Here is a 13,285-nt window from a genome sequence, read left to right as displayed (position 1 = left end):
GGCGCACGTTTTAAACGTGTAAACGTGTACGTGTGACGTTCGGCGCCGCTTTCCCGTAAGCTTAATAGTTTGACGATGGTGTTTGGAATGTCGAGCGTGATTCCACCGACTATCCAAACACCATTGTCAAACTTTTAGGCTTACGGGAAAGCGGCGCCGAACGTCACACGTACACGTTTACACGTTTAAAACGTGCGCCTCAACCTCTCTAATGTTATAGAAATCTCGCAAGTCATGCAGCAATTATTACATTTCATGTAGAATTTAATATTTACTGTTTTTTCTAACAAAAAATCAAAAAATACTTTAAACATTAAAAAAACAACAGAATACTAAAAATATTATGGTTAATCTCGTGAGCACGTTTAAATGGCAAATACTCAATAATTTTAAATATAAAGTTTATGATAAGAGAATAATTAGATGTAAAGTGAATTTTGTTAATTTAAATAAATTCGTTTTTTGAAACCGTGTTTTCGTATTTATTTACTATTGAACACAAGACTGTGTTATTATTAAAACACTTGGCGTTTATCCACATTATTCAGTTGATACTTTATTCAGTTGAATCAACTACAAGTTTAGTTATAGAAACGGCGACTTCCATCTATAGAAAGAAAATAACGTATACAGTTCAAGAATGGATAGTACATACAGCGCAAAGATACAAGGTTTATGATATCAAAGTTATCAACTTATCCTAACAGCAATGTATATTAACTTGTGCTGTACGAGTGTTATTGCATTTTTAATGTTGACTGATGAGGGGCTATACGCCCGAAACGTGTAAAAGTGCCCGTATCAACTGAATAAAGTGGATAAACGCCAAATGTTTTAATAATAACACAGTCTTGTGTTTAAAGTAATTAAATAAATTCCTTTATTTCATAATAATAAATACTTTAGAACATTATTAAAATTGTTCTCTAAATGTTGTAAAAGTAAAGTTTTAAAATGTTGTAAAAGTAAACGTTTAAATGTTGTAAAAGCAAACGTTTAAATGTTGTAAAAAGTAACGTTTTAAAACAATGAATAATTAAAATGATAATAAACATTTAAAATTGTTAATTATAGAAAATGCAAATGCAGTTGTGCAATACATTTTTTTAAAAATACATTTTGTATACATTGTATTAATGGTAATTACGTTAGAAATTTAAATTTATTATTTATCTGGACGCCAATTTGTCGGTGGAAGTCGGTTTAAGTGAAATATTTTAAGGCTACAATTTGAACAATTGTAGACAAATAAATTCCCACTGTTAGGATAAATCCGGGTGTTTGTCTTTTCTTCCTTTACTTTAACTCAGGAAAAATAACATAATTGCTGGCTTATTTAAAATAAATTATACGTATTAGAATGAGTCATTAATACATCGACAGAAAGAACTTAATTTGCAGTTACATTAAAATTTTTTTTAGAAACTTAAATTATAATCTAGCAATATTTTCGTTATTATTCAAGAATATTTTTAAAGTTGACTTTTGCATTCTATTCCTATTAATATATATTTTTATGATATTTTCCATTCTTCAACGCAATACAGCTACTATAATAAACTTTTTTTATACTTCTATAAAAATATAAAAATTTGTGAGAAGATATGTGCCTATACAAATCAATAAATACAATTCGCCTAAGCTACATGTATTTGTTAGATTGCTTTTAGGCAAAAATTGAAGTTTTATACGTAATTAATAAAAAAATATTAGATAATATGACAGAATTTTTTACTCTCACCTTATTTTCTTTAAATATATATAAATACATCTTTCGTCTGTCCTTTCTACCGTCATTGGCTTTCTGTATACATTTTCCAGGGAAATTCCTTTGTAGGATGTCTTTGCGTTGACAATTTCTAACCAGCCGTTTATAATATTAATCGACTTTGTTCTCGATTCATAATCCAAAATATATTCGTCGTATGAAGAAGTGAGAAGATTATTGATACATTTATTGTTGTTAATACTTTCCCATCACATGTATATATAACAACGAGAAAGTAACACAATTTTGGTGATTCGTCATTTAGAGTCATTAGAATGGATATATTCAATCTGTAGAAATACACTTTAAATGTTAACAGTTATGTAAATATAGTTGCACGTGAATAAATTCTTTTGATTTTCGAGTTATTCTAAAAATATTCTTACAATTGTAGTTAGTATATTGTTGCAAGAAGAGTCTTCTTCTTTATCTTCGTCTTTTTCCATGTTTATATGGGGTCGGCGTTTCCTTCTCTAATACGTTTCCTTCAATTCTCCCTATCAAGGGCTTCTCTCTTAAGTCCCCTCTGATTCAGGTCGTCTCCCACCTTATCTTTCCAACGCAGCTTTGGTCTTCCTCTTTTCCTCTTTTTTTCTATTACCAGTTTTTCGACTCTCTTTCCAACAAATTCTTCATTTCTTCGCTCTACGTAGTCAAACCACCTCTAATTACATTCTTGCATCTTCCTGATCAAGGAAGATGCAAGAATTAGAGGTTTTGTTAAGGTAACCTTAACAAAACCTCTAATAAAATCATTCCTTATTTTATCTTTCCTCGACACTCCACACATCTATCTCAACATTCTCATCTCCGCCACCTCCACCTTTCTTTCTTGGGGTCTTGTGATTGCCCATGTCTCAGCCCCATATAACATCGCAGGGCTAACAACCGATTTGTACGATTTACCTTTCAGCTTGTAGCTAACTTTCTTGTCACATAACACACCGCTCAGCTTCCTCCAGTTCATACATTTATATTGAATTCTATGCTGCACTTCCGAGTTTAATCCTCCTTCATCTCGACAAAGGCTCCAAGATACTTAAAACTCGAAACCGAAAGGAGCGGCACATTTTGGATTTTAACGTTGCACTCGTTCCTGCCATTCAGAGTCATGTATGGTGTTTTAGTTCTGCTAATACTCATGCCTCTTTCTTTCAGTTTGTTCTCAGCCTTGGTTTGGAAAGGTGAACACAGCGCAATATCATCCGCAAACAGCATACTCCACGGGGACTCACACTTCACGTCACAAACCATGTCAAACAGATAAGAGCTAAGGGCCAATGGACATGGTCCGTGGGCATGTATGTATGTATGTTTGTGTGAATATATAGGTATTTGTATTTGTGTATTGGCTCTATTTTGCTCAATTTATCAGGATTGGGTAGAGATTTTAGAAACGAAATTTGGCATGATATAAGAGGGCATCGATGGTATTAAATTTTATTCGAGGTAGTGAGAAAATAAAGGAGATCGAGTGTATCTTCAGTAGGGTCAGACTTAATGTCGATTTTATCCATTATTAGTATTTATACTTTTTTAAAAATAAAACTCCCATTCCTACCTTCAAAACTAAAAAGTTTTTGACATTTTATACTAAATAAAAATATAAAAAGCTTTTTATAACAATGGTCTATAAACATAAGGTCAAGACACGTGTCCTATCACTCGCCCGCAGCCGTTGCGGCTTGCGATCGCCCCGCCCGGTTTTCTCTCATCAGCCATCACGTAATACATAATTACTTGTATTTGTAAACGATGTAAATAGGTACGCGAACATTTTTGTTGTTGTTTTGGTATTTATACAGCATAAATATAATAATGCCGGATTCGGAAAGCTCAACGCCAATGACACCATGGTAAAAGAAGAAAGTCAAATATAGTACAAGCTTTGACGAAAACTTATTGAACGATCCACTGTTTAGTACTGTACTTGGTTTAGAAAACGAGACAATATTAAAACATTTATGAAATTAAACATATTGTTGTTGATATGAGATGATACTCTTTCTTTAAAAGCTTCGTTTAAACTTTTCATTTCACATTTTGTTGCAATAAACTCGAGTCGAAATGTCATGTGAGGCATAGTATGTTTTATGAGTTTCGTAAAGGATATAATGTCATAAAAATACTAAAATAATTCTTAATGTGTATAGGGAAGACGCTCCAAAACTTTGTCAAATGTTGTTTTAGAGTTTTCCATTCGAGTAATTTTAAACTAAAGGATACAAAATGTAGAAGGAGACCAAAAGCTGTGAAGGAAGAAAAATTGCAGGAAGAAATTGCTGAAAATACACGAATAAACAACTCGTGAACTTCTAACAAATCTTAATGTGTCGCAGACGTGTGTTGTCTATGCACTTCATGGACTTGGAATGATCGCAATATACCCCGATTAATGCATTAAGTAGGGGGAAAGCAAACTGGATGGGGTATAATTTTGTGTCAAGAAGACAGGCAGAGTTTTATGGATGACAAAATTAAAGTAAAATAGTATTTGTTATTAACCGAAAACTTGTTCTGTAAATTCGTGTTTGTTCTGTGGAGTACCGAGCAATTTTTACCCACTAGAAAATGTGTTCGAATATCGAATTGTTCGACTTTGGTGTAGTTTGCATACTCAGGTAATGCTCTTTCTACTTATCTAAATTGTCGTATTTATAAACATTAATTGATCTAAATAGTTTTAAAAGCAGAGTCTTTACATTGTTCATCACTTTGTTTAAAGATTTTAAAGAATTCCTCGAATTTTTAGAGATTTTAATAAACCAAGTGATATTTACATTGTATTTGAACGTCATTTCTTTTTAAAAATCATCTTTCATTTATAAGATAAAATTACAGACTTGACAATATGAAATAGCAAATTTTAAGTTAATTTCGCATTATAATCCAGAGTATAAAGAAGTATACACAATGTATCGTAAAGAAATAAATAAAACAGAAACATAACGTGATTTTACAATACAAAAAATTTTTCTTGTTCGATAGATTTCGTGTATTAATTAATTTAAGACAGGAAATAAATGAAAATATTAAACAAAATATCAAATCAGAAGAATAAACATCTAGTTTAAAACTAATAAAAAATTACAGTATAATATAAAATACGTTCTAATAGAGAATACCATTCAAGTATTTCAATCTTATCACGTAAAAGGTTTCAACACTTCTAATAAATTCTATGAATAATTAAATGTACTTCATCAATCATATATTAATTATTATAAGTGACAGAATGTTTTATTCATGAATAATAATTATTATTATATGGGAAAAACGGCACATTAGAGCTAGATTTCCAGTCAACAGATGTATAAGAGACAAGCTATGAATAAGAAGTATGATAATATATTATAGATACTTATGTTAATATCTGTTAACTTTATATATTTATAATATCAAAAGAATTTCACCATTTCCAATCATAACAAGGACAGTTTAATTATAATAATAGTAATATATATTTTTTTGCTAAGTTAAGAAATTTTCTCCAAATGTTAAAATGTTAAGAAAATTTTTTCCAAGGTATTTAATGTTAAAAACAGCCAGATCGAATTTGCTGATAATTGGAAAAGTATGATGTACAAGTGAAAACAATATTACACTCCACAAAGACAATTGCTGTGCTATCTGTCGCAGTAATTGCGTAGGCGTATTTATTTCATAATATATAATTGACACAGTAATTCGGTGGATATAATATATACTTTTTAAAATTATCTTTGTTTGTAAGAATTATATTTATTTAAATATTTTGTTAAATATTTTTCAATAGATGGAATTACGTGTAAAACGTGTAAAGGTATACATAAATTAATCGATATATAAAATTCCAATCGATAATTTGGGGTGTAATAAAAGAAATTATCGAAGACAAAAGTAACTGCCGAGTTTCGTAACAATTAATCGAACGGCCTAGGAGTGTATAGCAAACAAACAAACAAACAAATGAACACAGACAAACATTTCATTTATATATATTTATTTTTTTAATATCTTAATATTAGGTATTTTACTTATATTGTAAATCTAAATTATAATATTTATATATTTCTATAAAGATAAATAGTTGTACATAGAAATGAATGTAATAAATACGGTCTCCCCCTATAACATTGTTGATTTTTCCGTTTTATATGAATTCCATGTAGTACAAGTCACTTAGATTTTACAAATACGTGAGCCGTTCACAGCCCAGCACATGTATTTATAAAATCTAAGTGACTCGTACAACATGGAATTCATATAAAACGGAAAAATGAATAGTGTTATAGGAGGGTCGACTATACAATCCGCATACATTGTGTTTATTTATCATAATAAAGAATTGAGAGAAAAGACAAATTTGTAGAGTAATTTGTAAGGTATTTCCTTTCTGCATTTCTGAATTGAGAGGTTTTTTTTTTAAAATTAAAACACTAAATTTACTTTTTAAGGTAAAAAATTAAGCGTAAAACATATTTTAGTTAATACAATTCGGTATTAACTAATTAATATTTTAATTAACTCGGAAAAATGTATAATGAAGCAATTGGTTCAACGAGTGTTTTTATTAAGTTGGTGCATTCGGAAAAATTTGTTATTGTTTATGAAAATATAGTTGCAAAAAGAATGAATTTGCACAATAAGAAATTGTAATTTATTTTATAAATTGTTGAAATATTTATTAATATTTTCAATAATCTTTTATTTATTTGAAAACACACTTCATTAAATATCAAGTAACGTATTAGTTGAAAAGTTTCAGCTCATTAACGTCAATTCCTATATTTCTTAACATAATAGATTGTTGTTTCGCAATTCTTTCAAACACCTGATATACCTTTGCTTTTGTTTCATTTGGAAGTTTAGTTTTTAAAACCATTCCTGCATTTTCATTTTATATTTTTTTCAGTTTTTATTTAGTAATAAATTACAATTCTATGCATTTCGCCTTATTTGTAAGTATAACAGTTCTATGTATTTTATTAATTATCATTGTATCAATGATTTGTTTACAGTCTGTGTTTTATATCTTACGGCATTTTCCATGTCTCTCTTTTAATACAATCGCATCTTTTTAGGTGTGCCCCAAACATTTGAAAACATTGTAGTAAGATAACGTTTTCGTGGTTAAAGGTAGGGGTGGAGAGATAAAATGATCGTGTGTTCTCTAGTAAGATCGGACTTAATGACGATATTACTCATTATTAGCTTTTACAATTTTTCATAAAACCTATCCCTACCGAAAAAATCAACTTTTTTGCTACACTACTTTTCTTTCATTTTGTAAACTGCTGTATATTATAGACAATGAGAAATCATTTAATTTCCTGAGTGATTTCGACAAAAAAAATTACGTTATTGTTTTTTTAATGTAGGATTCTATTTTACATTATTTCATACAACTTTAATGAGGAACGTCATGGATACAACGACAGAAGACAGAAACGAATCGCGTGAAGTTGAGGTAAGAATTATAATTAATAATATTGCGATGATTTCTTCTTTTGTTATTATTGTAAACAACTAATTTAAATTATATTAGTTGTTAATATATTGTTATATTATATCGTATAATATTGTCTACTACTGTATTTTGGTATTGCAACGTGGTCCTCAAGTGTAAGCAAACGAAAGAGATCCGGCTACTTATAATTGAAGATTTTTGTAACATAAGAAATAAAATTGTTTATGAAGAGTAATGAATATATATACAAAGAAATAATCATGTCCCATATGTCAAACATAACCAGCAGAGTAAGGGTTTCATCTACAATACGCGACCCATATATATAACTATAGTGAAGTATGGATAGTATGGATGTCTAAAACTAGATAATAATTGAAACTGATAAAAATAATAAATAAAACAACACTAATTAATTAACACTAACAAAGAAATCTAGCACTTCATTTAGAATGTTACTGTCATTGCATCATCGATGTACACGCTACTTATACAAACATACAGAATAGGCTCTCCAGTAACGAATTCTGCTCACTGTGCCAGATTTCCATTGGGCATAGATATAAAATTTACATTCGAGGCTATCGAAAATTAGCCAGGCGTTTTTCACGCATGCAATCCAGCAGACAGAAAAAATTAAAACCAATATTTCTCCGTTTGAAGCATAGGCTCGATTAAAATTTTCAATTACATGAAGAAGTTCAGTGTTTAGAAAGTATAGTCACAGCTTGAAAGGCTCATTGGCATTTTGCTACTAATGAAAGTATGAAAGTGGTTAACAATGCAATATGGTAGTGTATCCTTTATTAAAATTGCAATATTCCATACCTAAACTTTTATTTCTTTAAACTATACATACCAATCTTTATAAAGGTTAATCAAGCGAAACCTGTGTAGAAAAAAGTTTATTCGTACATATCCTCTATCTCTTTCTATATCGGTGTTTGTTTATTGTCAACAAGTACAATTTATTACAATTTATTTCTGCAGATTGAATCTTTTTACTCTAACGACCTACATTACGTATTATGTATGATATGGTAAATACTAAAATTGTACGTTCTGATAGGAAACTGCGAAAGAATTTCAAGACTTTACAGATCTTATCGGTCCATTTGGAAAATGGCAGAAGATTTTAATCGGGATAATGGCGTGGTCTCTTATTGTTTCGGCATTGAACAATTTAAATTGGCCCTTCTTGGCATATAAAGTAGATTATTGGTGCGCGAGAACACCAAAATACATGAACGTTTCTGTGGAAGACTGGAAAAATATCAGCTTACCCCTGGAGATTAGAAACGGGAGAAAAACGCATAGTCGATGCGAAGTATACGATATTGACGATGCGAAATACGGAAAGAACTTTTCAAAGATTCCTTGTCGTTCGTGGGAATACGATCATTCACAATATAAAAACAGTGTCATTGAAAAGGTAACAATAAAAACTTTTCAATTAAATATATATTCGATGATTGATTTTATTTGAATTTTCAGTGGAATTTAGTTTGCGAAAGTTCTTGGTTGAGTTCTCTCGCTGGATCTTCTTACTTCGTGGGATTCTTCGTATCTGGTATTCTATCCGGCCAGATATCGGATAGGTAGAAAATCTACCATTTCTATTTCATTGAAATGTTATAATTTTATAACAGCATATTAATTTTATCGATATTTATGTAGATATGGCAGAAGACCAGTGATAATATCGGGACTCGTACTTCATATAACCTTTGGAATTCTGTGTTCATTTTCTCCATACTACTGGTTGTTTACAGTATCTCGTTTCTTCTTGTCTGCAGGAATTACTTTCTTTCATCTGACGTTCTATGTATATGGTAAGACACAAATTCAATTCTTACAGTTAATAGAAAGATAATGTTCTCTGACAATGTTAATATGCAACGCTACAATTCATTACGTGAATTATTCATATGATGATAGTTGTGAAATTAATTTTCTAACTACCGTATTCATGAACGAGGATTGAGAGTTAGAGTTAGATGTTAAGCAAACACCGTTTGTCTTACTTTTAGTAGGTGAAGGCTCATTGGTCAACTTTTAACTCTAACTGTTAATCCTCGTTCGTGAATACGGCTGTGTTTGTACCACGAACAAAGAAATAACTATTATACTGACGATCTAAATTTATTTTTATTTGTTACAATTACAAATATCTTAAAACTTTAGATTTGTATTATTAAGTATTTTATATGCAGGAACTTCACTTTAAAAATTTTAAGTTGTTCCAATTGCGAAAAATTTGAGAATGCGATAATTAAAAGACTTTTGAAAATACACAAAGATGTATTAAGGATCAGTTGAACTGTTTCAATCAGATAAATAATATGAAAATTTTATAGCTGCAAATAGCGAAGAACTCCTATTGTTTTATAGATGTATGTAAATTTAAAGTTATGTTTCATATACTGTATTAACTTCAAGTCATTCAACTGAATTACATGTATTTGATACTGATTTCCACGAAGGATGTAAGCGATTAATACGGATAAATCATACATAATTTCTATGTTAATGTTTTATAATTAACATACTGCACGTTTTTATAAATTTAACGTTGATTTCGTTTTCTTCAACTATACTAACTGATCATTGTATGCAGTTATGGAAGTGGTTGGACCAACACACAGAGAAAAGGGCATGGTAACTCTTTGTTTCTCTTTTGGCATTGGATTGCTTATACTTCCCGGAATATCTTGGTTTCTCAACGATTGGACTTATATTCAGTTATGCAGCACTTTGCCGTCAATTCTATTACTCGCATTCATCAGGTAACGTTTATTTACGCTTACTGTGTTAATTATTTTTATATGTTTTGAAAATATCTTTTGATTAGTTTTACTCCCGAGTCTCCAAGATGGCTCCTAACTCACGGTAGATTACGTAAAGCCGAAAAAGTTATACGTAACATAATGAAAATGAATAAAATGCATGCGGAAGATTTAACCGAAATTATCGAAGAACTTTATTGGAAAATTAAAACGGTAAATCGATTTCAATAATAAGTACTTTAAGGTTTGTACTAAATGACAAACTCTGAAATTTTTTAATAAAATACTTTCACCTGATAATGGCAATTATTATAAAGTACACTGAGCATTGTATTTCAGATGTACAAAATATATTTTGCTATTATTTTATCGTGGTACCAACAGACACGTCGTTAGTAACATCGTAAATATTACAATAAAAACTGTAAAATGGGAAACATCATTTAGTTTGTGATTCCAAGTGATTTCCTAATTTCCAATAGATTCAATTCATCTTTTGAAGTAAAAGACGGAATTTGACCTAACGAAATCGGAGACGGCTGTCTTGAATTGTTCTATTGTTACCCAGAGATTGAAAATAGTCAAGAAGGAACATAAATATTTTATATATTTCAGAATAAATGTGTGTTCATTGTAGAAATTAAAAAGAAACCATCTTCGGAGTGGTAAAAGCGACGAACAGTCATCTTTTCACCTGGAGTCTGACAGTGTTATTTGAAATTAGTATAACGGCAGTTGTGATTTGATATTAATTAAAAATCACCGATATACAATCGGTGAGATGACCCGGATTTTTTCTCTAACCTGGTTGCAGTTTGTCCTTCCTAATCTTAGTAAAATCGAACACCGAGTATCTGGTGATTACCTGTATAAAATAGGAATCGAATCTGCCCTTCTATGTTTTTACAGTTTACAGTAGACCCCCCTATAACGCTTAGATACGTTCCAAGCTAACCGAAAATTACGTTGTAGGAATGATTAAATACATGAGCCAATCGCAGCCCGATAGGTGGGAACTTTACGGACTAAGGCTGTTCGAAAGGTTTTCTTCTATAAAATTAACCGATTCTAGACTAATTCCACTCAACATTTCCAAAATACGTATAATTTTTTGGGAATAATCTGTATAAACTATGCTATAAACAAAAAATTGTAGGATTACTTACACCGTTCGACTACGCCGTTGCTTAAAGCTGGTTTTCATCGCGGAACAGCACGCGAAACGACGGCCGCAATTTCTGATAACGAATTTTTGGCAGAAAAATAACTTGACCTTTGGAGACATCATTAATATAAATAATTTTTATGGACGTTGAATAAGAAGTGTTTCTTTCACAAGAAATGTATAAAATTAGTGCTGTATTAGACTTACGGTACCTAATTTACATACTGTGCAGACGATAATAAACTCAACTTACTAGCCTAAAATCTCCGTAGCGTGTTGCCAGGCGGCAGAAAGCATATATATAATTATAATAAAGTTACAATAAATTAAGTTAATATATAATTATATATACAGTACCTAATTTATATATAATTAATATATAATTATATGTACAGTACCTAATTTATATATAATTTATATATAATACTAAACAGACGATAGCAAACTCAATTTAGCCGCTCCGTAGCGTGGCGCAGGGTCGGAGGAAAGTAGTTCGGCTGCTCATCCACTATTGGTCCAGACTCTATCAATCTTGTCGCGAAACGACTTTATAGGAGGTACGTTATACGAAAGTTGCTACAATTTTTTCGCTACGTTATAGGAATTGTCGTTATAGGAACGTACGTTATAGGGGGGTCGACTGTATTATGCAATTTCCTTAAAAAACGATAAACTAAATTATTTCAGAGAAGTATTAATAAAATAAATGAATTCAAACAATCTCATATCCCTTCACACACTTCGTAATTATATGATACTGAATGTTAGGTATAAAACACGGAAAAATACTGTAGTCGTGTGTCAAACTTGACTCTTTGAGTGCAGATTTTGACACAGACCCTTGAACCCAAAAAATCAAAAAACTGTTAAGAAAACCTGTGTATTTGTATTTATGTATGCGGGAGTGAATGTGTGTAAAATTATTTTTTAATATTCACATTGTATATTCACATTTAATATTCACATTTATAAATTCACATTGTATGCTGATGATATTCATATTCAATTAGAACTTATTTATTAAGTAATTGATTTTGATTGTTTTTATATTTAAACAATTATTAATCTGTTATTGTTATCAGAATTAAGGGATGCGATAGTTTTGTTCTAATCTTATTTGATAGAAACAACTTCGAACTGAAGGTCGAATCCATGGGAAGTAAAGAGGATTAAGCCCTCTCCATTGACACAAACAAGACAATTAAAATAAACATTTCAAACTACAAAACATTGTTCTAAACTTCTAATAAATGTATAATTAATATATACGAAAATTTACACTAGATATGATTTTAACTATTATATGTGATTTCATTGTACAGAACGAGGAAAAGAGGAAAATGAACTTTTTGCACTTGATCAGGAATAAAGACTTACGCAAGATTACTTTCATCATGTACATCTTATGGTAAGCATTTTTTACGGGCTTTTCGTTCATTACAAATAATTTTGTCTATTTTGTCATTTCTTAAAGTAATAAATTGTAATGCATCTGTTAATAATATAACTGTAAAAATTGAATTTAAAACTACATTGGAATACAATAATACAGTATTAAATCATTGATTGTGTTAATAAAACGTTTCACTTTTAAGAAATGAAGGGATACACACTCTAACTGACTCCCTTCCTTTTGCTTATTCTAATTATTTAAACACCTTACTAAATCTCTTCCACAACTTCCAGGTTAGTAATAATGTTCGACGTCTACGCATTATCATTGAATGCAGACATCACAGGAGGAAACATCTTCCTTTTTTTTGCTTTATTTTCCTTATTACAATTTTGTGTTTCTGGTGTGATGAGCATTGTTTTACCTCGCTTTGGAAGAAGACGTATTTTGATGTTTGCATACCTTTTAGTGGGCATCACTTCGTTACTCGTTACGGCTGTTCCAAACGGTAAAACTGAAATCAATAATACTAGTCGTTAAAATTACTTTTAGAATCAACAATATGAAATTATGTTTTAATGTAAAAAGTATGTAATTTAGTTTTGAAACTGCCGGTTTTTTTTAATATTATTACAATTCTGAATATTACGGTCTTTTGTAAATAGATCTTATATGGCTGAGGATTGTTTTCGCAGTGTTAAGCAGATGTTGCATGTCTCTCGCA

The 13,285-nt window shown here is 30.3% G+C and overlaps 1 protein-coding gene across 1 annotated transcript in view; it reads left to right on the top strand.

Annotated features, from left to right (window-relative positions):
* The window catches only part of LOC111636671 (organic cation transporter-like protein), a 20,771-nt gene extending 11,681 nt beyond the window's left edge, over positions 1-9,090 (top strand). The window contains exons 3-5 of the mRNA XM_023381961.1: positions 8,287-8,649; positions 8,712-8,815; positions 8,895-9,090. Of these exons, the coding sequence (XP_023237729.1) occupies positions 8,287-8,649; positions 8,712-8,815; positions 8,895-9,090 (663 nt within the window). The remainder of the gene's footprint in view (positions 1-8,286; positions 8,650-8,711; positions 8,816-8,894) is intronic.
* The last annotated feature ends 4,195 nt before the right edge of the window (positions 9,091-13,285 follow it).

This window comes from Centruroides sculpturatus, unplaced genomic scaffold (assembly GCF_000671375.1).
Source record: "Centruroides sculpturatus isolate CEXI.00-Female unplaced genomic scaffold, Cexi_2.0 scaffold1030, whole genome shotgun sequence".
NCBI classification, from domain to species: Eukaryota; Metazoa; Arthropoda; class Arachnida; order Scorpiones; family Buthidae; genus Centruroides; species Centruroides sculpturatus.
This window is presented reverse-complemented; position numbering and strand designations above follow the sequence as displayed.